Genomic DNA, 26020 nt, shown 5'->3' on the forward strand with positions numbered 1-26020 from the left:
CAGCAATAACAAAAACATCTCTGTATTATCAACTCTGTGTTCAGCACAAATCCAAAACACAGCCCTACAGCAGCCACTCTGAGGAAAATTAACTCTACCCCAGATGAAACAAGCACAGCCCAACTCACAGGAGTTTACATAGAAGACTGCTTCAAGAGCTCCATCTCCAAGTGTTTCACAGAAGTTTCTCATAATTGCTTCTGCCTATTTTCTGTTCGTAGGCTAAAAATTTGCTTTCCATGTGGTATCAGTGTATTCAAACCAAAGAACTGATGATGACCCCCCAAAACATTGTTTGTCTATCTGGGGGTATTGTTTTTGCATTAAATAAGGCTTTTACTTTCTGAAGGAATGCTGACTTATTCACAGAGTGAATTTATACATGTCTGGTTTTTATTAAATGATTGCACAGGACGAGCAGATATCTGCTAGAAAAAAAACAGTGTAACTCTGAAAATAGAGAAAAATAAGTACTAACCTCATCTCTTTTTCTGCTTTAGTTCAGCAGGTTATTGAGTCTCATTTATTAAAGCTACTTCAAAATATCAAGGAATAGTGGTTGGCTCTTCTGCAGGTGCCACATCTTGGCTTGGAGATTTGAACTGCTGTTTAGCTCTAATCAGTGAGAAGAGTTGGTTGTTTTGTAACTTTACCTCAGTGCAACTATTTGCTGGCTTTAGTTAAGCTTTTTGGTGTTCTTCCTCTTCTTTCATTGTTGTTAATACAAATGTGCAATGTCTTTCTTTTCTTAAATATATTTTGTATAATTTTAGAAGAGTTAGTTGTCATGCATGAAAGTAATTGTAAATAAACCCAGTTTTAACCATCTAAATGTTTACACTGAGTGTAGTGGGTGGCACTATGCCAAGTGTCCTACTTCAGCACATCATCAATACATATTCACAGGAAGAAATGTGTTTAGATATTGAGGGATATCACCACAAAAGATAGATACCTGTATTGTTAATAATACCAAAATGTTCACTCTGTGTGAAGTTTTTGAGACCTCCCAGTTTATATTTATTCTGGCTAGAGCCAGAGCAGGGTTTATTTTTGCGATACAGAGAAGGTGGCTAGGATGGAGAGCTTACTCTGTATCACCTCACCTCATTGCTAAGAGCAGGAGGCGGTCCCTTCCAGGGTGCAGGAGTTCCTTCCAGTCAAGGTAGACTGGTTGCACTGGGGTTGGTGGAGCTCTGGAATAAGCAGTTTTGCATGTGAATCGCTCTGTCTTTTGTACATTGTTGCTGTTAATGCTTGTTTTCTTACCTCATTGCTGTGTCCAGTAAATTTTTCTTATTTCAACCTGTGATCTTTACCTTTTTTTGCCTCGAATTGCCCTTTCCATCTCACCCCAGGGGAAAGCAGAGAGGGAGTGGGCAAGCAAGCAAGTGGGAGTGCATTTGAAGCATCCCAGGAAGCACTAAACTGGGCAGTACCATTCCTAAACCACAGCAGTCTTGTTTGGCACCTACTATGGGCCAGGAAGGATTGAGATGACAGATAAAATCAGGGGTAATTGGAAACAAATTTGATCTAAGTATTTGCTGTATTAGGTAGGGAGCCACTGGTCACAGTGTAGCTTTGTCTATTGGTGTGGGTGTTGTACCTAACCCTTTGTATAATCCTCTATGTGCTCCTCCTGATGGTATTATTCAGAGGAGGGAAGGTAATCAGGATTGTTCTGTTGCTGTACACTGTGACATCAGTTCATGGCATGATAACATCAAGGGCAGTGAGGGTCATTTGGGATATATATTCAGTGCTGCTCTCCTACCCTTACCTCAGGCACTACGATTTGGGACTCTATTAATAGTCATGTCCAGTCTGGCAGGGGAGAATTGAAAAGGACGATTTCCCCATCTTTTCACTCCTGTTACAAGAGCTTTTGAGAATTCCTAATTCCCTTTGGATGGTTAAGAAGAGCATGTTCTTGTTGCTAAGTCTGGCAGGTCTCCTCAGGGCGGTTTACATCATGTTTAGATATTTCTAGGGAGGTTATTCAGACATCTGCCCTGAGGGTAGATAGTCATGAGTGGCATAGAATGTGGGAAAAAAATGGGCCAGCTTTTGAAGGATTATTGTGCTTCAATGGTTTGGAAGTTCACCCATGTCAGGAGAATCCACAAATGCTAGAGTTCTGTGTCCAAAAAGGAGATAGAGGAGTAATTCAACTTTATTCAAATAAAGGGGGAAGAGTCCTCTGGGGCACACGCCCGCAGGGATTTCTCTCTCGGGGTTTCAGAGGGCACAGCCTCCTTTTATCCCAAACTCCCGGTCGCAGGTTTCCCTCTTTATTTCCCCACTGGCTGAGATACCAGGAAGGCACAGCCTTCCCAAACCACCATGTGCCCCCTTGAATCTGTCTTTTTACCCCAAAGTTGAGAAGTTCAAGCTTGTGAAGACTCTTGTCGATCTCAGGAGCCAAGCTGTCCGGTCTCTACAACAAACCTGCTGCCTTGAATTTAGTAGAGAAAGACCCATTTCAAAGAGGTAAACACTCATACCTTCACCCATTAAATTATTTGTAAAGACATTAGCACACATCTTTCCTCTTGCTCCTGAACAACTATGAGATCCTGATAAAGTCGCATAATATGTGAAAGAAAACTGGTGTAGCAAGAGAGGCACAAAGTCATGCAATGTGCCGCGACCTGGCTACTCTTTCCTGGACACTGCTTGACCCTAAGCAGCACGCTCAGGGGAGAGGCAAGAAAGCAGACCACCAGGCACCGTGGCCACGCAGACTGCAGCTGAACAACCTCTTCTGATAGTGTTGCAAAATACAGAAGTATAAAATTTTTTCTTTTATAACTTTAGTCAGGTTTGTTCACCTTTGCCCCGGAGGAAGGGATCTGAAGTTTGTTTTCAGGCCATTGCTCCACTAGATGAGGCCTGATGAGCTTAGCATCTCAACAGACTGGGAGCTTCACAGAAGAGACAGAAAAGATAACAGCCAGCAGCAGCCATCAAGGGCCATTAACGAAACATCCATTCCAAACATCCCTGGCATAGTCAGAGACACCTGGTCAGGGAAAGCAATAAGGATGAGGATCTAATTAGCATCGGAGGCAAAGAGATTTGTAACGAATGAGAAACGGAATATTAAGAACTACATAACTTGGAACCAATGAACATTGAACCAACGAATTTTTTCATTTTGACTGTGTAAGGTTTGTGAAAAATCTGGTAAAATTCACATGTGATGAAATTACATTCTCTGCACACCCAGACTATGTGTGGATAAAATTATTTCTGTTGCATATCTTGGCCAGAACACCAATCTGGCCAGAAGTAAAGTAATGCCTTGATTATTTAACACTAAAATCGTTGTCAGATAGTTTTGGTTCTTCACAGTTTAGGTGACAGTAGCAATCGCCCCTATACAGAAGAAGAAATGGAAGATCAAATCAGTTCACACAGGAAGGAATGAGGAGGAAGCAGGGCTCTCTTAACAGGAGGAAGAGGCAGGGCCAGAGATAATCAATCATCCCATTTCTGTCCCTCGGTGAGGTGCGGGTGCACAAGAAGATTTCAGCCAGCAGTCAGGAGAGTCCCTGGTCACCTGGCTGGCCCAGTACTGGGGTATTGCAGCCCACGATGTGAAAACAGACAGTAGTAAAGCTGGGTAACTGGGATCCCTGACCCTGGGATGTGGGCACTGACAAGAGGATTGGGAAGAGGACAGAAACTCAGACCCTGCAGACAACTCCTGTCAAGCATGAGGGAAAGGTACTAGATCAAGCATGATCTAGAAGTGCACCCAAGCAGGTGGAATGCTATTGAAAAAAGTATCCAGTACCTGAGAGAATTAACTGTGCTGAATGTTATAGATACATATAATACTGGCTTTTTGCAAATATTAAAATGGATTTTATATGTGTGGTGTTAAAGTAACTGTTATATAGTTTTTATTTCTGCTGTTTAATTAAGCTTAGACCTAGTAGTGAAATAGCTATGGTTGTGTTAAAATGCCTGCTCGGATGGGATAACATCCAATGAACATAGGATGAGGACATCTGCTACAGATATGCCAACTATCAGCACTTGCTGTCTGAAGAGAGTGAGGACCAAGGCCCAGACTGGAAGTGATAAAAGAGAAGGAGCCAAAACCACAACCAAGAAACACGTATGCTCTAAAAAGGCAGACCCGAGGAGGGGCCATGTAAAACCTGGAATATGTAAACTAGCTTATGGGTATGCATAATGGTCTATGAATATGCAACAGGCTGTAGGGGATGATGTAGAGTAAAAGGGTTTTAAGGGGTATCCCAGAAGGTGATGGTGTGCTCTTGGCTGAGTGCCAAGATGCACCTAGGCATTGTTTTGCTCTATGGTCCTTGTGTCCTATTGTCCTTTATTAAACTTTTTAAATTTTCACAGGAGAGTGAACGTGTTTTTCACACTGAGCATAGTCTATAAGGATTCAAGTAATGACCAGATAGATCCTTTTGGGTGGAGTAGAGTGTGTGAAAAACACATTCACTCTCCTGTGAAAATTTAAAAAGTTTAATAAAGGATAATAGAGACAAGGACCAGAGAGCAAAGGTTGTTACAGCTGGGTGCATCTTGGCACTCAGCCAAGACCACACTTATCTTCAGAAACACCCCTTAAATATCTTTTCCCTTACATCAGCCTCTTGCATATTCATAGACCTTACGCATAGTAAACTTTTCCCCAAACTAGTTCACATGTTCCAAGAACTATTTAACAAGTCTTCTTGGATCCACCTTTTTAGAGCATGCATGTTCCTTGGTTGTGGTTTTAGTCCATTCTTATCACCTCCAGGTTTTGAGCCTTGGTTCACCTGTCTTCAGATGGCAAGTGCTGATAGTTGGCATATCTGTAGCAGGTGTCCTCTTCCTATGTTCATTGGATGTTATCCCATTCCAGCAGGCATTGTAACGCAAGCATACATGTATCAGTGATTTCATTACGACTCTAGGCTTAATTAAGAAATAAAAACTACATAACAAAGTTACTCTAACACCACACATAAAGAATCCATTTTAATATTTGCAAAAAGCCAGTATTATAATATGTATCTATAACAGAGTGAATGATTGGTGGTTTTATATATATGTGCATGTGCGTGTGTGTGTAGAGTTTGCCTTAGAACAATTTGGTTGCAATGGAGAGGATGTATGTAGCCATTTTGGTTGTTGTTATCCATAGTAATAATATAAAAGCATAAAAGTAACACTTAAGAAAATACATAAGGAAAATAATGAGAAAGAAATTATAAGAGTAGAAAGGTATTACCACGATGAATCCCATGACGAGACTTGACTGTTGCAATTCAGATGTCCATTGGTTAAACTGATGTTCACAGTCTTCTGGCACCCTGACTGCCAGTGCTGGGATGGATGTTCAAAGGGGAAGTCCCTCCTCCATGGCATACCACCAAATCTGCATGGAGTAAGTGGGTCTTGTAGATCACACAGCTTGGCATGCCTCCAATTCTCTCTAGTCTGCCACAGGGGGAAGGGAGTCTTAATGAGCAGTGTGTGGTTTCTGTGGGAACACTGACAGTACCTGACTTCTTTCCTCCTGCCTTCCACTGTTAGTCCTGGAACAACTAGGCCAACACATTGTATATTGAAATTTCCTTGGTACAAGAAAGTCTAATTGCTAGTACAGAACTCCTAGCTACTAAATATCCTTCATGCAGTGGCTGAAAGCAAGTATCAGCTGTATGGAATGAAAAGCCACAGCCTCCTGCATTACAGCCCCTTCAGCCATTGTAGTTCTTTGGATCATGGAATATTTCAAGTTGAAAAGGACAATGCAGATCATTGAGTCACATTTCCTGCTCCTTGCAGCACGATCCCTATGGGTCCCTTCCAACTTGAGATATTCTGTGACTACCTCAGACTAAAGCATATCACTAAGCATCACCCAGACACTCCTTGAATGCTGACAGGCTGGGAGACCATTTTCGTGGGAACCTGTTCAGTGATCAACCACTCTCTTAATAAAGAGCCTTTCCCTCATGTTCAGTCTGAACTTTTCCCTGATGCAGTTTCATTCTATTTCCTAATGTCCAAAGTCTGGTTACCAGAGGGAAGATCAGTGCTTGCCTCTCCACTTCCTCTTATGAGGAAGCTGTAGGCTGCCGTAAGGTCACCACAGGCTCCTCCAGATTGAACAGACCAAGTGACATCATCTGTTCCTCATACTGCTTTCCTCTCGGGACCCTTCACCATCCTCAAGGCCTTCCTTTGGACACTTCCCCAATAGTTTTATATCTCACTTTTACTTTGGCACCCAGAGCTGCCCCCAGCACTTGAGGTGAGGCTGCCCCAGGGCAGAGCACAACCGGACAATCCCCTCCCTTGCCTGGCTGGCCATGCTGTCCCTGATGCCCCCAGGGTGGCCCTCCTGGCTGCCAGGGCACTGCTGACCATGTTCAACTCGACCCCAATCCAAACCCTCACATCTCTTTTTGCAGGGCTGCTCTCCAGCCTCTTGTCTCCAGCCTGGGGGATGTCCTACTATAGCTGTTCAGTCAAAACAGCGATTAAGATTTTTAAATTAGTTGAAAAAAATCTGACAATGTTAACTGATCTTCCGGGACTTCTGCACTTACTCAAAGCTACAATGAATGATGGAACATAACAATTTTGCACAAATAATAGATAAGCTTTTGAAAGAGACTTTTCAGCAGCTCTCCCCCAACAGTACATAAGGTTTTCTCCCATATAATGTTTACGGTTCCAAGCATTTCTCCAGTGTGCCCACTAGAGGTCTGGCATCTACTGACATCCATACACCATTAATCCCTGCCTTTTTTCCCCAGTCCGTGAGTAGCAAACCCAACCTCCAAGTTCCTGTATTTCTTGTATAGTGTCTCTACTGTGCTATTTTTTTTCTATTTGAAAGTAAATCCATACACAAAGAATATGAGCACTATTTAAAGAATATGCACTGTGATTCTCATGAAAGTGACTATAAGGCTGGAGAACAATCAAGCTAAATTCTCTGAGTCAGAGCCAGAGAAATAATGAATTAAAAAATGCTAACCCTGAAATAACAAAGTGATTGAATATACAAAAGGGGAAAATGTAGAAAAAAATTCCAAACCTCCATGGATTAAACCGGGATTTCTGGCCTAATTTCCCTCTGACTCTATGCACGGAAACATCTGTGGTACACAGGTGGTGTATACTGGGTCAGAAGTAACCTCTGAAAGGTGGTGTGAAGAGCCAGTGCAGAGATGCATTTCTTTCAAGACAGTGAAATCTGCAATGGAATCAGCCTTAGGGAAAGTGAAGCAAAAAAATGCAACTGACCTTGCAGGTGTTGGTGAAATCCTTGCTCCATTATCTGTCCCCCAGGCTTTGACACCTGTATTCTTACGTAGCATTTACACAAGTTTTACTGCATCAGGCATGATTAAATCAGATGAAAGAAACAACAAATCTGACATGCCTTGGAAGCAAGAGACAAAAAATATTTTATAATCAAAATCCAGAAAAATGTCTCTTGTAATTTTAAAGTAAAATAAGATGAAGTGCCAATTACTGTAACAGGAGATTACACAGGAGATTTAATGTCCTGTGTAAAAACAAGTGCTGAATTTCCACACTTGTTGAAAAGTAATGCAAATAAAAGGCAAATTGTGTTTCCTTGAGATACCATAACATAAGCCATTTTTTATTAAATTGCAAGACATCTTATGTATACACAAAACTACATCAGTATGCTTAAAGAACAGAATTTCCTTTTCCTGTATTATTTGTGTTACAGGAAAAGTACTTGTTCTAAATAATGAACCTTCAATATCTGCTCTGTATTTTGTCTTGAATTTCAGTCAGCAATGAGATAACATATAGGAAATAAAACTGACTAATTCTTAGCTATTGCCTCAAAAGATATCCCAGAAAATGCATTTTTAATTATATGTGAAGACATATAAGAGGAATGTAGATTAAGACAATGCCATTTCTTCCATCTTTTTGCTGCAGAATTTCAAGGAATTGTCAGATAGTCATCACAACACCTCCCACAAGAGTGAGTACAAAGGTGAAGATGGTAGTTTTTCAGAAGCTGTTTCCTGCATCATATGCCCTTTCTACTATGTAACATTATGCTGCTAAGGGAACACGGAATTGAAGTTTTCTGTGGTGCTTCTGAGGACCTTGCAGAATTATTTCATAAGCTATGATTCAGATACCCTGAGGAAAATTTAGTCAAGAGTTAGCAAACAGCAGAAAAAAAAATCTATGCAAAGAAAAAGCCTTACTCACAGGAAAAAAATCCCTATGTAAAAGGCACAGACAACTGGTGATTATGCAATATTAACAGCATGCTTCACTCCACATACTTTGTATTTCCCTGAGGCACAACAACGAATTTTTGTTTTTCTTGGTGTAAATATTTCTCAGTATTCATTTTCCTTTGTTTATAGTGGCAAAAATTTTAAGTGGTGGGAACTTCAGCATCGGTTAAGTGTTTTGAAAGGTCAGTCTTCTGATTTCATTCTAGTGAATGATTTCTGTAGCCTCTGATGGCAGTGAGACAACACTAAGACAGACTTGCCTTTGAACTACACCTATGGATCCAAAGTGTTTCCTTGTTACAGAACCAGAGGAGTTTGAAAATTCTGCAGTCAGAATCTTAATTACAAGCTGATTTTCTCCAAAGTTTTTACAAAAGCTCTAGTCAATGTAATTTCTTACAGAAATTTTTCATCTTTTAAATTTGAACTTAAATAACAGTATGCACTTTTTCAGAGTATTAAGATCTATATATAATAAATTGCTTTTCCTGATTAACTAAATTATTTTTTGCCAAATTCAGTGTGCAACATGTAAACACAGATGTCATGAACTCTGCTCACAAAGCAGATTGCCAGCAGTTTCATGTAATAGTAACAGCCAAATGGTTCAGAACTGCACAAAGTCTTTGTCTTATTCATTCCCGTTTGACTTTGCAGGGTATTCTGGTTAATCATGTACAATGTTAGCATTACTATTTGCATGTAAATTTGATGAGCACTTTGTAACACTCTTCCCTGTCTGCTCTGGTTTTCCCTGGGGCTGTTACTAGTTCCACTCTGTTGCCTTCTTTGTTCATCTGTCTTGTACTTTGAATTCCCCACTTGTATTTCTGAGACAGTTACAGAAAGCAGCAACCTCCTGCCAGACCTTCCCAGGGTAGAGCATAATCTCCCTTCAGCCCTCCTGTGGGCTTTTCCTTGGCATTTAAAAAAAAAGTCTGTATCATACACTTCCTTATGCCACACAGGGAGCAGGTGCCCACAGCAGGAAGCCAAGAGATGGAAGATGGGCCTCTGCTCTTCACCATTTCCATGATCCACAGGAGATGATTCTGGCTCCTCACTGTGGTACTAGAGGAAAACTCTGTCCCAGGGCCATGATGGAAGTGTACCATGATACTTTTTCTTCCCCCCCCACGTTGTTAACCCAGCAGTATTCCTGCAGTAAGAAATAATGTTGCACAGCTCCAAGATGAAAATCAGCCACTGGACCTTACTCTTAGCCAAGAAACAACATGAAACAAACTTTTATTTACAGTATGCACCAGCTCTGCATTTCCAGAACAACTTCACTGTGCCTTGGTCCTACAATCTACCTTTAAAAAATCTCAAATCTTGCTTCTTTAAACCTTGATGATGATGCTTAGCTCAGCCTGAGGAAACAGATGTAAACTAATGCCAGAACTATTACTCATCTTCCAGAACTGTTTTATAACAGTTAGACAAAAAATGTCAGAAGCAGAGCAACCATGAAAGTTTATCTTAATTCTAGGTGACTTGTTTTGGCTAAGCATTTCACATTCACAGCTCTAGCCTACACCTAGCATCAACCAGATGTAACTCCATATTCTCTGGAAGGAATGAAGGATAGGGGGGGAAAAAAAAAGGACAGACTGTATTTACTCAAATGAAAGACTCAAATATGTTCTGCATTTTTAACTAGTAAGCTAATGTTCGGGGCATTCCACTAGTTTTTCTGAACACTGAGGACCAGACCTTCTTCCTTTACAACAACGGTATAAATCACTGGAGTGCAGACACTGCCCATCACTAGAATGATCATCATTAGTATTGTTATAGCAGTTCCGCTTGCATGCACCTCCTGCTGTGCAGCACATAATGCTTTCAGGAAGTACACTGCTCCATCTGGCAATGAATGTATAACTGGGTGAATTAGGAATCCAGTCACTTGGAACTTTAAAGATCAAAGATATTGTTAGGGGTTATATATTATTATAGTCCTAGGAATGACGTCTGAATAGATCTTTCTGTTGAGGGTTATTTGTCACCAAATTAAGCTAGCAACTCTCCAGGCATACAGGACTGTAAAGCACGTCAGTCCATCTTCTGCAGATGAGCAGTGATGAGGCCAACCATGTACGCAGAAATCAGCAGGGAAGGTTGCAAACCCCAACAGAAAGAAGATGTAAACTGGACACAGCAACAAGGTGGATTACAGCTGTGGGACTGCACTGTATGGCTCATCCTTTTCCTGCAAGAATAAACCTAAGTAATCCCTAAATAATCCTCTGAAAAAAAATCCTGATCTGCATTGTGGGAGATACTGTTTTGATTTGTTATGTAAATCAACCGAACATGCTCTTTAGCACTGAAATCAAAGCATAGCAAGTACAATCACATCACATGCTTTTCACAGCCTACAAAATTTTCTAGCACATCAGCATTTCTACATCATAAACATAAATGAAGCTTACAGAACAGCATCACTTTTACACCAATTCTAGTATATACCATTGCCAAGGATCTCAGAAGGACCTATTATACCATCCAATGCCTGAACTCAACCTTGTGTATTGTTGTCAGCTAAAGGACACTGAATGATATGTAGTCTGCAGGCACATTTGATGTGCCAGAACTTATTCAGGCTTCTAGCACCATGGAAAAACAGGCAAGCTTCAGCTAAACCACACAGATCGCTCCATCCCACTTTTGTAGCCACTAGACTGCATCTAGACTCTCTTAAATGTTACAATCTAAGGGATTCAGCACAATTGTTTCTGAAAATGTATCACAAAAATAGCTTGCCTTTCTACTCTGCAATCGTGGTATAATCTATCCCAAATATATGGTAAAATCACAGGCATAACAGCACCATCATTGTCTCCAAAAAGGCTTTTGTTTAGAAGCATTATGATTTTCTGTTCACACAAAACTGTTTCCAGAAGGTCCACAGCATCCCAGAAAAATGTACTGGTGCATCCTCGAAGCCTTGCATCCCCACTGGAATTTAATTTACAGCCTGCTTATATAGTTTGTCTCAAATATACTATATATCCTGATGAAACCAGAGAGTTGCCAAGGTGGGACATAATCAGGAATAAAAACAGGTTTTGAAATAAATAATCACCTATTTCCAAGGTACAAATTATTAAAATAGGACAATGCTAAAATATGAGGAACAAATATAACATGAGTAAAGGGTCTGTTGTAAAGGGCTGATGCACTTAAGCAGAATGACAATCCATCTAGAATACAGATCCTGACAGAGATCAGCCCAGACACCAGTGTATACGTCCACAAGGTCACATCTGAGCAAGTCTGAATTTTTTTGCCGGTGGAAGATGATGACTCAGTGAATCCTGAGACCTGTAAGCTAGTCTAGCTTCTACACAGTAAAAACATACCCAGCCCCAACCCCCCCAAAAATCTTGAAGATCATCACCCCCGGGCAGTAATTACTGGAGCATGAAATGCTGCAGATGTACATGAGAATTGTTTATCCAAATGTTGCCCCCAACATACGCTAAAGGCAAACCCCAGCTACATGAGCTGGCTATGCTGGTTTCATGCTGTTTAGGAGCTTCCCTAAACCAGAAAGAACTGTAGTAACTACTGATTCCTAACACTAACTGGTGCAAAGCAGCTGGGAGGGGAAAAAAAGGAATTCTGAAATTAACTCCTCCCTGGTGCTCTGTATACCAACTGTCTCTGGAACAAAATCTTGTAATGGACATCTCGGATCAATAAATCTGCCACTCTGCTGACACAATTGTTCAGTATTTTCATTTCACCTCATTTTTAGTTTAGCTTTGCATCCTTCAAACACATGTTCACATAACCCTCACCATATATTTACATAAGGCTCATGCTTGTTGGGGACAGATGAATAAAACAAATCTAACACAACAAAATGAGATGACTGACCTGGACAGGTGAAGCCAAACAATGTTAGAAATGAGCACAAATGCAGAAGTCTTTAAGACGCAAAAGTATTATAAAAATGGCTCCTAATTGCTTTAGTCTGCTCACTGTGCATCTTAGCTATGTTACTCACCCATGTGGCTCAATGAATAATAATCTAAAGATTATTACTTTTAATTCCTCCTAGTTCTGCAGAGGCAACTGAAGAGACAAGGAGCATATTCATCACCCCATTCATTTTAACACCACTCTACTCTACTGTGACTACTAGTGACAATCTCTGTGTAATACCACAGATGTTATGTCAAACACCAATGTCACACAAGCATAAATTTTGGCATGTCCAACCATCTTTCTTTTTACAGGCACAATAGGGCAAGAAGCCCTCTCAGAACACCTCAGCTGGGTTCTCAAAGGTGGCAGTAGTCTTGCTTACACACAGTTACTAGAAATCCATCACAAAACAGCAGCTCACTGTGGAGAGATGCTATTGTTGAGAGTTCTGACTATACTCAGTTACATCTGCATTTGCCTGATGTAGTTACTGGAAGTAACAGCAAAGAATAGCAGGACTAGTCACAGTCCCTGAAGAGGCAGCTTAAACCCACAGCTCCCTCCATTTCAGCTGATACTTTCCACAACTTCAAACCTTGCCTAATCTTATTGCATCATTTTAAGCCAGTGACAACACGCAGGCACAAATACTTGCCACAAGTTGGGAAGCAGGATACTTATCAGGTATGCAGAGCTGAAATTTTTGAGACTCCAGCATAATCCTTACAGACATTATTAACTCAGGTACAACTTACACAGAGAATGTTAACTTCATGTGTGCCCTAAAAATTTGGAGTAGGATACAGCCCATTACTACATTTTTCCAGAAAAGAAGGGAAAAAAAAAAGGGCATTGTTCAATGGAATTGCAGAATAAGGATCTCAACTGCAGCAGATTTATCTGCCAGTAACCTGCAGCATGCATCAAATCCTTGTGTGAGGATGTGTTGCAAATCTTGGTTAATGGGTATCACAATCAAAAGCTTTTGCAGGATCAAACTGAGCTTCAATCAATCTGATTAGCAGCAAGATATCCTAGAATTCTGCCTTCCACTCATGCAAGAGGTTACAGACATAGGCACTGTATTACAGCCTATACCACTACAACACTAATTAGTCAACAATTGTTCTGATTTGTCTGGATTCACTACGAATGCAAAACATTGCGCTGTAACTCATCTGTTAAAGTATTACTAATCCCTGCATTACACAAACATTGTTCAAATGGCTTTTTTTCACTACCAGGATACCTTAGGTGCAATGTAAATGTAATGTAAATTACATCTGTTAAATCTCTTATTAAAAAAAAAACAGATTACAGTAAGACCATACAGTAATAGTACTACATAAAATGTCTTCCTTCTATTCAGTAACATTATTTTATAATGATAATCCACACATGAAGACAGAGTATTAGCAGAGGAGTTAAAACTTTCATGATGAAACTGCAGGTACCATGTTACCAAGAAACCACAGCTTAAAGTCAATTAGAATACACAGAAATAGATATACTCCTGATTCTCAGAGTTTCCATATATACATCCACTTTTCATCCATCTTTAAAGTTACTGAGTTCACCTTGTAGTCAAACTAATTGTGTTATTTCCTCGTGCTACAGACAGTTCCCCCAAGCTAAGTAAGCTTGGCTCAGCTGCACCATAAGCTCCTTTTTCTGTAAAATAAGACTTCCTTTCAGAGTCCTATCTCTGTTACTGGTCAGGATCTTACAACTATCATATCCAGTAGAAAACATTTTCAGCAACTCTCATAGTTTTCCATCATTTCAGCCACATCTAAGAAAGAATAGCTCAGAAAAATTAGAAGCCACATTGCATGTATTAGTTAAGTGCAAGACATGTTGAGTACTTATTAATATTTTAAAATACGCAGCTTAGAAATCTCTCTTTTTTACATATACCACCATCTTGCCAGTCACTTAAGACTGTAATCTAGTCATCATCAACATGGACTTCCCTATATCTCTGTTGAATATTAACTCTCCAGTTTACTAACTTGTTCAAATCTACTCCCACATTTAAAGGACAGAACAGCCTGTTATTCCAACCGTACCATTACACATTTAGGTTTTCAGCAGATACAGTAGACAACTTGAGGAAAAGTAAATTATCTGTATGATGTTTCACCCACAAAACACAGTATCAGCACAAAATTTCAGAGAGGTGGCAACTACACTTAACTTCCCCCACACTCCAGGCAAATCAATATAAGAAAATACACAAACATTGATTTCAAATTTCAAGTATTGAGCTGTGAACATTTTAAGCATGTTCTTCCTTTGTCACGTATGTCAAATGTGCATTACATTACATTCTCAATTATTACTTTTCCTAACAGACACAACCAAAGACTCACAAGCCTTTAATAAGAACAAACATGTAATAATAATGCAAGGTGACTTTGAGAACTTTACTGGTCAGGATCTTACAACTATCATATCCAGTAGAAAACATTTTCAGCAACTCTCATAGATGTGGCTTACTTTAAAACCATAGTTAGAAGCTTTTCATATGTACACCACTAATAAAACACACAGCTTCACCATCTCCCAAAAGGTTTCTGTTGTTTGGGTTTTGATATTAGAATATACTAATTTTAAAACACTGCAAAGCCCTTAAAGTGTAAGATTAATATGAAAATATTTCCAAAACTCTGTTCCAAACATTATGAAAAACCTCACTAGAACCCACCACTGCACTGAGTTAAGCTATTTCAGAGCTTAATGTGACAGAACCTGAACATTCCTTTAGCCTTTTAAAAATAAAAAACTCAGTAGAAACACAGGCATTTGTTTTCCTCCGTTGTCCAAAATATTTGGAATGGAGAGCCATTTTCCTTGAGTAAAACTAGATATGAATCCGTAACAGCATAATTACAGTATGGTTACCCAGAAGTTCAACCTGATGAGAAACATCAGGTTGAGAAACTATCCTCAGTTTCTAGTAATTAGTGACAGATTAGGAAAACCATAACAAAACTCCTTACTAAGAGAAAAATAATCACACCATTGAGTCCAGGATTGAACACTAAGTTACACATGAAGAATATTATAACCTTACCAGATAAATACTTTACTTCCATTTAGACTCTGCTATAGTCAAGAACATAGTTTGCTCATACCTTTATCCTCAATTTGAGTCTGAAGATGCAGATTATGCCAGTATTTCCTGACTGGGAGTGTATGAGGAGCATACCTTGCACAAAGACTTCCAAAGGCATGTCACATGGGTGTTGATCACTAGATTACATTGCACTTCAAAGTGTAACACACTTCAAAGACACTGCTTTAGTGAGGATCTTATTTTTTAAGTACTAAGTGTATGTGTGTTAGAGGGAAAGAGGCTAACGCTGTCTGTAACATCTAAGCAAGGCCCGAAGTTACTTCGTAAGATAGGAATCAGTAGAAAGTATTTCATAAGGGCTATGATGGCCTAAACAATTTATGTGGACTAGCATATCTGAATCACAGAACAGGTAACACACTCATAAAAACCCAGCATGTCATTTATTTACTCAACAGGTCACAGGAAGTCTGGCAAGCTACTCTGCAGAATTTGGTTTTTTTCCCTAATACACAGCAATTACATTTGCCATCCTTTATTTCAAAAGTCAAATTCACACAGGCCTAGGTTTTCTACCTTACTGCCACAACTCAAATGAATTCACTTTTTAAGCTAATTCAACGGTACAAGCAGAGTTCACTGAAGTACTTGTAAACCAAGACAAGTGCTCTAAAATTGTTACCTAAAGTTCTTGCACCCAGCTTCAGCCATGACACGCCCACATTAGTCTGCTTACCTCAAACCACAGGAGTTCTAGAGCTTGAACAAGTTCCTCCACTGTTTCCCAATGTACACTATGACAAACATGCTTGACAAGCCAGACATAGACCCACCCTTTTCCAGGAACACGGAGAGCTTTGCTATGGGTACAGCAAATCCTACCTTGAATTTCATTCTCAGCAAGTCACGGTGAATCTACACTTCCTGAAGTATCTGCTCTAGAAACAACCTTAGGAGGCCAGTAGCTGGGTGCTCTTCGGTCATGCAAGCTTCTGATCTATCATTAATATCAATGACTCACAAACATGAAATTTAGTTCTCACCCTTAGAAACTCCAGCTATAGAGGTGTCAGAATGGAATGCAAAATGCCTTTCTTGTGCCCTAGAAAGTTATATTTTTCTCTGAAACACAACAAAAACCCAAAAAGCAATAAAAACAACACATTCCTGAAACATTCAAATTATTAGTTAATAGATCCAAAGCTGGTAAATACACTTAAGAACCATTATCAATTTTATTAATGGTTTTCCTCCTTTCCGTGCTTCATTTACCCATAAAACTGATGGTTTCAGGTAAATAAAATTAAAATGGTATTATATAACCCATTAAACAGTTGTACCATGCAAACATCTATTGAACACTCACTGAAGATAAAAATTTAACACTCACATGTAGCTCCCCCAAGGCCAGCAGCAAGCAGCTGGCAAGTAAAAATTCCTCCTCAACTTGCAAGTTTTGTGTTAGATTAAGCCACCATTAACTGTTGCTAAAATACAATTCTATTTCGTAAATCCAGTAGGTTACAAACTGACTTATAGCCTACCTACCTCTAACCTGCAATGCCAGAAATTCACCAATTAAGTCCAAAAGGTTTCATTATGCACAGAAAGCTTTTTTTCAGGAGCCAGCTTTTTAACACAGCAAAAGGAGAATGCTCTGCAGAAAAGCAAAACATTTTAAGATTGTTTAATATTTAGGACCTGTTGTTTAATATTTTTGTCCCCGATTTTCTGACAAAAAGTCACACCAGAAACTTTGTTTTATATTTTTATTGTATGCCAAAGTTCATTAAAGATGAGTGTTTGCTTGTAGAAGTTACTCAAAAAATGTGTCTAGGCAGAAATTTGTTAGCAATCTGACTTATTTCAAAGCATAGTTTTGTTCAATCGGGCCACAAAAATAACAGTGTACAAGCAGTAACTAAGGAGCTGTATATTCAAGGAGTTTCCAAATATCACTGATCTTGAGATCTCATCAGGAATAAATCAAGGCAGTCACAATAGAAAATAGCAGCTCCATATAGCTTTTTCAAGTTTTAATTTTATTCAGGAGGTGAAAGTTCAGTTTGCCTCATTCTTCGAAGCTTCATCGAAGTTTTCAACAAGATCTAGAAAAAGATTGTTGGAATTAAAAGTTTGACCCATTTCCCCTCTGCCGAACATTTTGGGTTTGAATTTTTTTCCAAAGTCCTACTTCATATCAAGTTTTTACCATAAAAACTTTCAGCTTGTAAAATACAGAGCAAATATTGCTCAACCAAAGAAATTTTGGACAGTACATTAAAAAGCACAATTCTAAAAGCATGTAACTTCACGATAATGACTGGGCAGTGATTCTGACAAGGTAGTTTCTCATGAAATATTAAATAATGATCTTGGTCACAGTTATCACTTCAACACAGGATGAAAATGCTAGCTTAAACTGCGAAGTCTCTCACAGTATCTGAAATTAATGAAATACTCTGCCCACAGAAATTCTGCCCACAGAAGTGACCAGACATCATTCTTACTATCCCTGGTCTGATCTTATGCTATGTGTAAGATTTCTCAGCAAAATTCACTTCCTTCTCCACCACTGCATGTTTGGTCTCACCTGGAACTTCATCGTCATCATCTTCACCAGTGGCAAGTGGTGCTTTTCCGTCCACAGCTGCAAGAGCAAGTAGTTCAAAAGCTTCATTCAAGGTCATCACAGGCATTTTGAGTTATTGTTTAGCTTTGTGTTTTTTGAAAACATTATCAAAGATTCTGGGCCAAGCTGCAATGCTTTATCCAGTTTTGTAAAAAAAACTCTTTATCTAATGTCAGAAGTTTACATTCCCTTTTTCTCTGATAATGCTCAAACAGCCCAGTAGTAAAATTAGAAGATGCATGCTAAACAGCATACTAGTCACCATCTTGTACAAACATATTGAGTACTCTGCACAACAATAACTCCCAAATACAAGTGGAGATTGATTTTACAAGTTTTTCCTAAAAGTAGGTTAGTTTATGGACTACCACATGGCTCTTAAATTTACATATTTTACATCACGAAGTTTGAAGGATCTTATTACCCCACATATCCAAAGAAAGCTGAGGTGTAATTGTGAAGTTGCAGGCAGACACAAGTAGAAGTACTTAAAAGGTACTACTGTTCTCTGGCAAAGTCAAAGGAATATGGAACTGGTCGCACAATTTTACACTCCTTAGGTGGTTTAGGCGACCTAGTGTTCTAGTCCACATGTTTGCCGACTCAGTAATTTCTTTAACCATTCCTATTGCATTTGACAGAAGTAATGAGATTTAACCATCTCCATTGTAGCAGACCAGTGAGCATCTGCTGAACCGGGCAGAAGTATAATGTAACAAGGGTTAATGCTATCTCAAGTGTCTGAGTATAGAGAATAAGAATACTCTACAACTATTCTTAGCTGTACTGTCACATCTAGTACTCTCTACTACTCTCTTACTCTCTACTTACTCTCTACCTTAGCATTATTCCAATTAATCCTTCTCAGTTTTTAAGAAAAGTGTGAGGAAAAACATGGTTTCTTACTAGATCTGTACATTCATTTCTAGAGAACCAGAAGTGATAAATACACTTTGTTTTGAAAGGACTCGGGACAAGGACATCACTGCCCTTCATTTGTTTTTTTTAAGAAGCAGAAAGTTGTTAAATCTTAAATGCAACATTAAAAACAACATTTGAAAAGCAAACCATGTTATTTTGTCCTAAATTACCTGCATTCTCTCTCATCCCCAAGACCAGTCCAAGTTTACCTTAGCATCTGCAATCATCACAGATGCTTCATTCATTGATATTAGGCTTCCAAACCTAGCTGACAATGCCAAATAGAAAGTTTTGTGCAACTAGTTCTGGCATCCACTCTTAGTGGAAAGAAACAGCCATTTATTAGAACATAAAAACTAATCACTTCAAACAAGCTTCCCTCCTTCTAAAACTCCACAGTTTAGCTTAGTATATAGCCTCTTATAACTGGCTTCTCATTGTTATCAGAAAACAGAACTCCAGCAATCATTCTAAATCCTTCCAAGTACTCTTTTCTTTCAAGCTCTATTACTATCACAGAGGTGACATTAGAAGAAAGGATCTGAGGATCATGATAAAGAACACTTTACTCCATATCTTGAGGACTACTTCTAGTAAAATCCTTTTCATTGGTAAGTTGCCAGGAGGGCACCATCAATTTTAGGAATGTAAAGAGAGGCTGCTTTGGCAACAAAGCAGAGGAAGAATAATACATTAATCAAATTAGAACTGCCAAAGATCGGACACAATGATTTTATCTCTTTTTTTTTTATGTTCAGGCTGTTCCATATATTTGAAGGAATGGGCTTAAGATATTTCAGGAAGTACAAGACTGTACACGCAGGACACAAGGAATGTTCCCAGTGTCAACAAGTCTTTCACTCCTGATTTTCATCCTGTAGCAGCAGCACCTTTATCAAACACTACATATTTAAGTCCTTACTATACTTTTCCCAGTTTTAGAAGGAACAAATGCTCATACTTTTTACTATTTAAAGTATGAAATAGAAGTTGGTGTATCTAGCTTAATGCTCATATCAGCCCTGTTCTCTATACTGTTTTACACATACTGAAATTATAATGTACTTCCTTATAAATACCCTGTAATTTCTTCCTAGTTATCAAAAAGCCCATGGAGCAATACTTGCACCACACCTGGGAGGGAGAATAGCAATCACGAGATTATCTGTTATGTCTCTCTCCCACTTACTTACAGTTCCATTCCAAGTGTCAAGAAATATACTCAAACTTATCCTTCTTTAAAACCTAACACTTACAGAGTAATTGATTCACCCAGCTATAATGAACAAGATATGTCAAAATATGACTGCCACACCAAGAAGGAAGGTACCAGAAAATCAAGTCTGGCTACAATTTTCCAGTGCTAACCCAGCTACAAGACACACTAACAGGTGACTTTGCTTGACTGAGTCATGCTTGCCATTGGGTTTGAGCTATAAATAAAATTGATTTTAAAGTGTTTGGTTTCTTTATAAGGATTTTATAACATGCTTGCTGACAACAAGAGTGCAATGTCAGCTGCCAGCATGAAACACATTCAAGTTTCAACCTACATTGCTTGGGTAGGGCTTCTGCCAGTCTCCTGAGGCTGGTCAGACTGTCAGCTCCGAGCTGGTTTAGGATGCTAGGCAGCATTTCTGTCAGCTGCTTTGTCTCAGCGTGGCCGGTGATAGTGAAAGTGTTAGCAGCCAGAGATGCCTGAACTTTTGGGTTATTGAAGTGAATAACTGTTCCTTGATTGGTAAACATGTTTACCTGCAAGAAAAAAAAAAATCCAGTATTTGAAGCAGTTGAACAGGATTTTTCAATTTAACAGGAAATAAAGATTCTTAAAGCTCCAGGAAGACCTATTGATCATCTACAGACAAGTTTAGGAGCTATGTTACTTACCAGAAAATTTATTTTAATGCATATTCTATTTAATACATTTTCTATTTTCTATAATACTATTTCTATTTTGTGTTTAAATATTTTTTTTCCTTTGAAGCAATTACCTCTTCAATTCCAGAAATATTGTTGACTCCCAGTTTCTTCAATGAAAACTGAAGCTTTTTATCATCTGCTGTAGCTGTTCTGTGAACAACCTTCTTCTTTCTGCGGGCAGTACCCTTTGCAAAAAAAATTAAAAATTACAAGATAAAGCTTAAGTAGTTCTCACAAACTGTAATCCTAAAGGCTGCATAACTACCTCACAATTTCTACAAATCAGCTTAACATACTGCACCTGTGTTTCACTGCATGTAACCCTGCTGCCCAACTGCACTGCAGCAGTTTTTCTCTTTGCAGTTAGGCAAGATTTGCACATGTAAGAGAAGCATAAAGTTTTAGGAAGCAATGCCATCACAGAGTATTTATTCCACAAATGTCAGTTTTACTCAACATCTTAGAAAAGGGGAGTTGTAAATTTAACCTTCTTAACCCAAGTCATCACAAGACATAAAACTGAAGAATGAACAGTTTCAAGCAATTTCCAAAAGTTATTAGTTTTTTCTTAGATTATAGCCAAATTTTGGTAAAAATCAGAGGTCGTAAGGCTATGAACACATCATTAACAAATGAATAAGAGAAAAGCCAAAAATACTCCATTTTTATTCTAAATAGCCATCTTTCATCTGATGGATTTACATATTTGAAGAATGCCTACTTTTCCAAAATATTTCATAAATACATTTTAAATAATACTTCTGGTGCTGTAGACCAACCCTGTTTAGAAACCAAACAAGTAAAGGTTAAGTTGTCCTACAGATCCAAAGCTCTAGATTTCTCCAGGGAAGTAAAAGTTCCACATTAGAATACATCTATTTATATAAAAAAACAGAAAATGTCATTCTCCAATTGCTTGCACAAGGGTTCAGAAAAATCTGACATAAAATGTCTGTAAAAAAGTGAAACTAAGCTTGTTTTTGACATAATGTAACTGTAACTACTAATCTAAGCTCTCCCACTCTGGCTGCTCATCTACCTCATGCTAATAAGAAGAGAATGTGTTGCTGCCTAGCTGTGTAAATAGCTGCAATTCCTTTTTAGTTACTGTCAGAAATTTAAAAGTTGGCTGGACAGTAACAAATCTAACATAATTCTGCTACCAACAATGAGGAACATTAGTGACAAATTCATATGAAACCAACACTTGGAAGATGACCACTCAAACATTAAAGTTTTTGTCTAGAAAACTTGATATTCACACCCTGCTACTGTTGTGTTAGCACACACAGTGGTTTGGAAACTGCTAAAAGTAACAGAATTGCTTTATTTTAGTGGCTTGTCTACCCAAGAATTGAGCTAAATAAGGCATACGCTAAGTCCCCAGGACAACAAAATTCTCGGTAAATTTCAGAACATGACATCTTGAATCAAGGAATATGGAGGAATATGTACCTCCTTCACACCCATCTCAACTTACATGGCAACAATGCAATAAAGATATCATGAATAATTTCTCATTATAAAAAATAATAATATGGCAGGTTCAGGCATTCCAACTATTTCACAGGCCAATTTTAGACTTAAATTACCATTCTAAGCTTTGCCTAATGTCTATAAAAGCCCTATATTGATCAGCAAGCTGCAAGAACTGCAATTTGAATGCATGCTCTCACATGACAGACATTAAAAGCCTCTATAGTCAATAAACACACACTGGTTAACATGCATTCAATCAGCAAAATAATACAGGAGTTCTCTAATTAACCATTAACATATACCAAGAATATGCAAAAATTACCAAGGTGGTTAATTACTACATAAACCCTGCTTTAGGCTGCCTAAATCTCCAGCAATTGGCAAAAAGAAAAGGGAAAAAAGCCCCAAACACTGGAATGAAAGCTCCTGGAAATTCTGTCAGCAAGAGTTCTGTTGAATAATTTGTAATCCAGAACATTGTGTATACTCCCTCAGGTATGAAAGATTCCTGAAAAATTCCTGAATTAGAACTGACACTGAAATTAAAATGTTTACTGTCATATTAAACATACTTTTCTCACATTATAAGTAATCACACAACACAAATACCCCTATTCAAATATAACAAAATAAAGTTTTTCTTATTATATTAGTCTGCAATTAAAAAAGTATGACAATATATAGAATTTTCAAATTTGTGCAGAACGGCAAAAAACTGCCTTGAGCAACATAAGTATCTCTGACAAATCAGTAACATAAGACCTCTAAGACCTGTTATGAAAACTATACCAAACCTCACCTGCTGTAAGGTATATTCACTTTAAATCCCACATGTTTTCTAAAACAGCCCATAGAATTAGCACGGGATGGCTGCAAGAGGACTACAATGACCATCTAGTTCCAAACTTTGTGCCATGGGCAGGGACAATTCTAACTGGACCAAGGTACTCAAGAGTCCCATCCAACCTAGCCCTTAACACCCCCAGGGATGTGGCATCCACAGCCTCTCTGGAAAACTTGTTCCAGTGCCTGACCAGCCTCATAGTAAAGAATTTTTTCCTAATATCCAGTCTAAACCTACTTTCAAGCTAAACCCATGCCCCCTTGACATGCTACTACATGCTCTTGTAAATAGTCTTGATGCATCTTTCCTGTAGGCTCCCTTCAGGTACTAGGAGGCCACACTTAGGCCCCAATGCCTCCTCTTTTGCAGGCTGACCAGTCCCAGTTCTCTCAGACTGTTCTAACATGGGAGGAGCTCCAGCCCTCTGATCAATCTGCTGTCCCTCCTCTGGACTCCCTCCAGCACGTCCCTGTCCCTCCTGTGCTGTGCCCCCAGAGCTGATGCAGCCCTGCAGGTGGGCTCTCAGCAGAGCAGAGCAGAGGGGCAGAATCCCCTCCCTGCCCTGCTGCCCACCCTGCTCTGGATGCAGCCCAGGACACGTGTGGCTCTCTGGGCTGGCAGTGCCCATGGCTGGGGCATGTCCAGCCTCTCAGCCACCAGCAGCTCCAATTCCTTCTGGGCAGGGCTGCTGGGATCTGGTCATGCCCAGCCTGTGCTGGTACCAGGGCTGCTGTGACCCAGCTGCAGTACCCTGCACTTGACCTTGCTAATTACTAGATTCACATTCACCTTAACAAAGAATATTACATCTGCTGTAACAAAACCTACAGAAAGAGAAACGCCTGGAGATTCATCTACTGCATATAGCACCTACAAAAGTGACTTCAGATGGCCCTGGCAGAGCACAGATTCCCTTGAGGACAATGCAGCCAAGCTGAGAGCACTCAGGGCTGCCCCACACACCCGTTTCCGGGACCTCTTGTGTCAGGCCCGACATACGGGCAGGGACACGCAATCCCGAAGGCAGCGCAGGGAGGCGGCTCCTACCTTGCCACCAATGCGCACTTGGGCCTGAAGCTTGGCCAGCTTCTCCTGGTTCATGATGGTCTCCTTCATCTGCGGGAACAACAAGAGTGGGTGTGGGAACACCCGTGGGGGCAGGTGGGCGCAGGGGGCTCTGCAGCCGCCCCTCACACACACCCACATGCGGCACGGGGGCAGCCCCGCCCCGCCCTGCCAGCGGGCCGGAACGCTCTCCGATCGCAGGCAGAGCCGCCGAGCCCCGCCGAGCCTCCCCGCCGGGCCCGGCCCGTAACCGCCGTCCCTTTCTCCAACCACCACCGCCCCCACCGCCCCCGGCCGAGTCACGCTCCCCTCCCGGCCGCCCCCGCCGCCCCCGCGGTACCTCGGCGAGCGGAGGGGCGCGGAGCGCGGCTGGAGCGGTCGGCAGGACGCGGGGCCGGGATCCGCACGCGGGCACGGCGAGATGGCGGCCGGAAGGAAGGACCTGCGCGCCGGGCCGCGCGTGCGCCGCGCCGGGCCCGGCAGGGGGCGCCCCTCGGGGCGGGCCGTGGAATCCCGGAGCTGTTGGCTTGGGAAAGACCTGCGGTGTGGTTGGCGCCCGCTGCCACGGCCAGTCCTTCCTTAGACCACTTCAGGAATAGTGACTCGAGCATCTCCCTGCGGAGCCCGCTGCAATATCTTGTCAGCCTTTCTGTGAAGAAATTCCTCTTGATGTAGACTCTCCTCTTGCTGCACCTTCTTTCAGATCGTTGTAGAGAGTGATAAAGTCACCCCTCAGTCTCTTCCAGTCTAAACATCCCCAGCTCCCTCAGCTGTTCCCCATAAGACTTGTGCTCCAGACCCTTCACCAGCTTTGTTGGCCACCTCTGGTCTTCTGCCAGCACCTCAATGTCCTCCTCCTATTGAAGGGCCAAGGACTGGACACAGCACTGGACACGTGGCCTCACCAGTACAAGGGGACAATCCCTGTCCTTGTCCTGCTGGCCACACCATTGCTGATCCAGACCAGGATGCCATTGGCCTTCCTGGCCACCTGGACATCTGCTGGCTCATGTTTGGATCAGCACCCACAGGTTCTTTTCCCGTGGGCAGCTTTCCAGCCACTCTGCCCCAGCTTTGGAGCTGCCTGGGGTTGTTGTGGCAAGGGCAGGACCCAGCACTCACCATGTCTGCCCTGACCATGCCTCAGATTACCATGTCTTAGTCACTTTGCTGCCCTCTTACGCAGCCTGCTACCTGCAGCCTTGCCAGGGAAGTTCCCCACCACAGGCTTCACATCCATGGTCTGGCATCACAGAGTAACAGAACCATTTGGATTGGAAGGGACCTCTGGAGATCATCCAGTGCAATGCCCCTGATAAGTCAGGAACACCCAGAGCAGATGACAAAGGAACATATCCTGGTGGGTTTTGAACAGTTCCAGAGAGAGACACTCCACATATTCCCTGGGCAGCCTGTTCCACTGCTTAGCCACCCTCAACATACAGGAGTTATCTCTCATGTTGGGGAGGAATTTCTTGTGTTTTAACTTATGGCCATTGCTCCTCATCCTGTCACTGTGCACAACTGAAAAGAATCTGGCACCATCCTCTTGACACCTGCCTTTGAGATATTTATAATTTATATATTAAGATCCCTTCTTAGTCTTCTCTACACTAAACAGGCCCAGCTCCCACAGTCTGTCATAAGAGAGGTGCCCCAGAAGTTGTGCTTGTGTGGCTGGACCCTCTCCAGTAATTCCTTGTCTTTCTTGTACTGAGGAGTCCAGAACTGGACGTGGTGCTCCAGATGTGGCCTCACTAATCATGTGTTTATTATTTTTCATGCTAGAAAACACGTGAGCATTATGTTTCTTTCTCCCTTTTTTAGTGCAGGCCCTCTCTCAAAGCCCGTGGCTGTGC

The 26020-nt window shown here is 40.7% G+C and overlaps 2 protein-coding genes across 4 annotated transcripts in view; one reads left to right on the top strand and one right to left on the bottom strand.

Moving 5' to 3' along the window:
- ANKRA2 (ankyrin repeat family A member 2) overlaps positions 1 to 1305 on the top strand; it is a 9421-nt gene extending 8116 nt beyond the window's left edge. For both annotated transcript variants that reach the window (XM_005488293.3, XM_005488292.4), the window contains exon 9: positions 501 to 1305. In XM_005488293.3, coding sequence (XP_005488350.1) covers positions 501 to 556 — 56 coding nt within the window. In that variant the 3' untranslated portion in view covers positions 557 to 1305. The remainder of the gene's footprint in view (positions 1 to 500) is intronic.
- Positions 1012 to 24661, bottom strand: BTF3 (basic transcription factor 3). 2 transcript variants are annotated; one of them, XR_012578251.1, is made up of 7 exons: positions 24502 to 24661; positions 24144 to 24212; positions 20845 to 20958; positions 20404 to 20605; positions 17891 to 17947; positions 5264 to 17405; positions 1012 to 3025 (listed from the first exon to the last, which is right to left on the bottom strand). XR_012578251.1 is itself a non-coding variant. In XM_005488291.4 (6 exons), the coding sequence occupies exons 2-6, from the start codon at positions 24210 to 24212 to the stop codon at positions 17359 to 17361; spliced, it is 489 nt and encodes a 162-aa protein (XP_005488348.1). In that variant the 5' UTR covers positions 24502 to 24661; the 3' UTR covers positions 1012 to 17358. The 2 variants fall into 2 exon arrangements, 1 of the variants encoding a protein (XP_005488348.1); XM_005488291.4 differs by having other exon boundaries at positions 1012 to 17405.
- Between the last annotated feature and the right edge of the window lie 1359 nt (positions 24662 to 26020).

This window comes from Zonotrichia albicollis, chromosome Z, assembly GCF_047830755.1.
Source record: "Zonotrichia albicollis isolate bZonAlb1 chromosome Z, bZonAlb1.hap1, whole genome shotgun sequence".
NCBI classification, from domain to species: Eukaryota; Metazoa; Chordata; class Aves; order Passeriformes; family Passerellidae; genus Zonotrichia; species Zonotrichia albicollis.

Excerpts from the sequence above, each read along its gene's own strand:
- BTF3 (XM_005488291.4), bottom strand. The coding sequence starts at position 24,212 with ATGAAGGAGACCATCATGAACCAGGAGAAGCTGGCCAAGCTTCAGGCC. Across the intron at positions 20,959-24,143 it reads AAGTGCGCATTGGTGGCAAG|GGTACTGCCCGCAGAAAGAA; the intron begins GTAGGAGCCGCC and ends TTTTTTGCAAAG. Across the intron at positions 17,948-20,403 it reads AGAAGCCCTACCCAAGCAAT|CTGTGGACGGAAAAGCACCA; the intron begins GTAGGTTGAAAC and ends TTGCTCTTGCAG.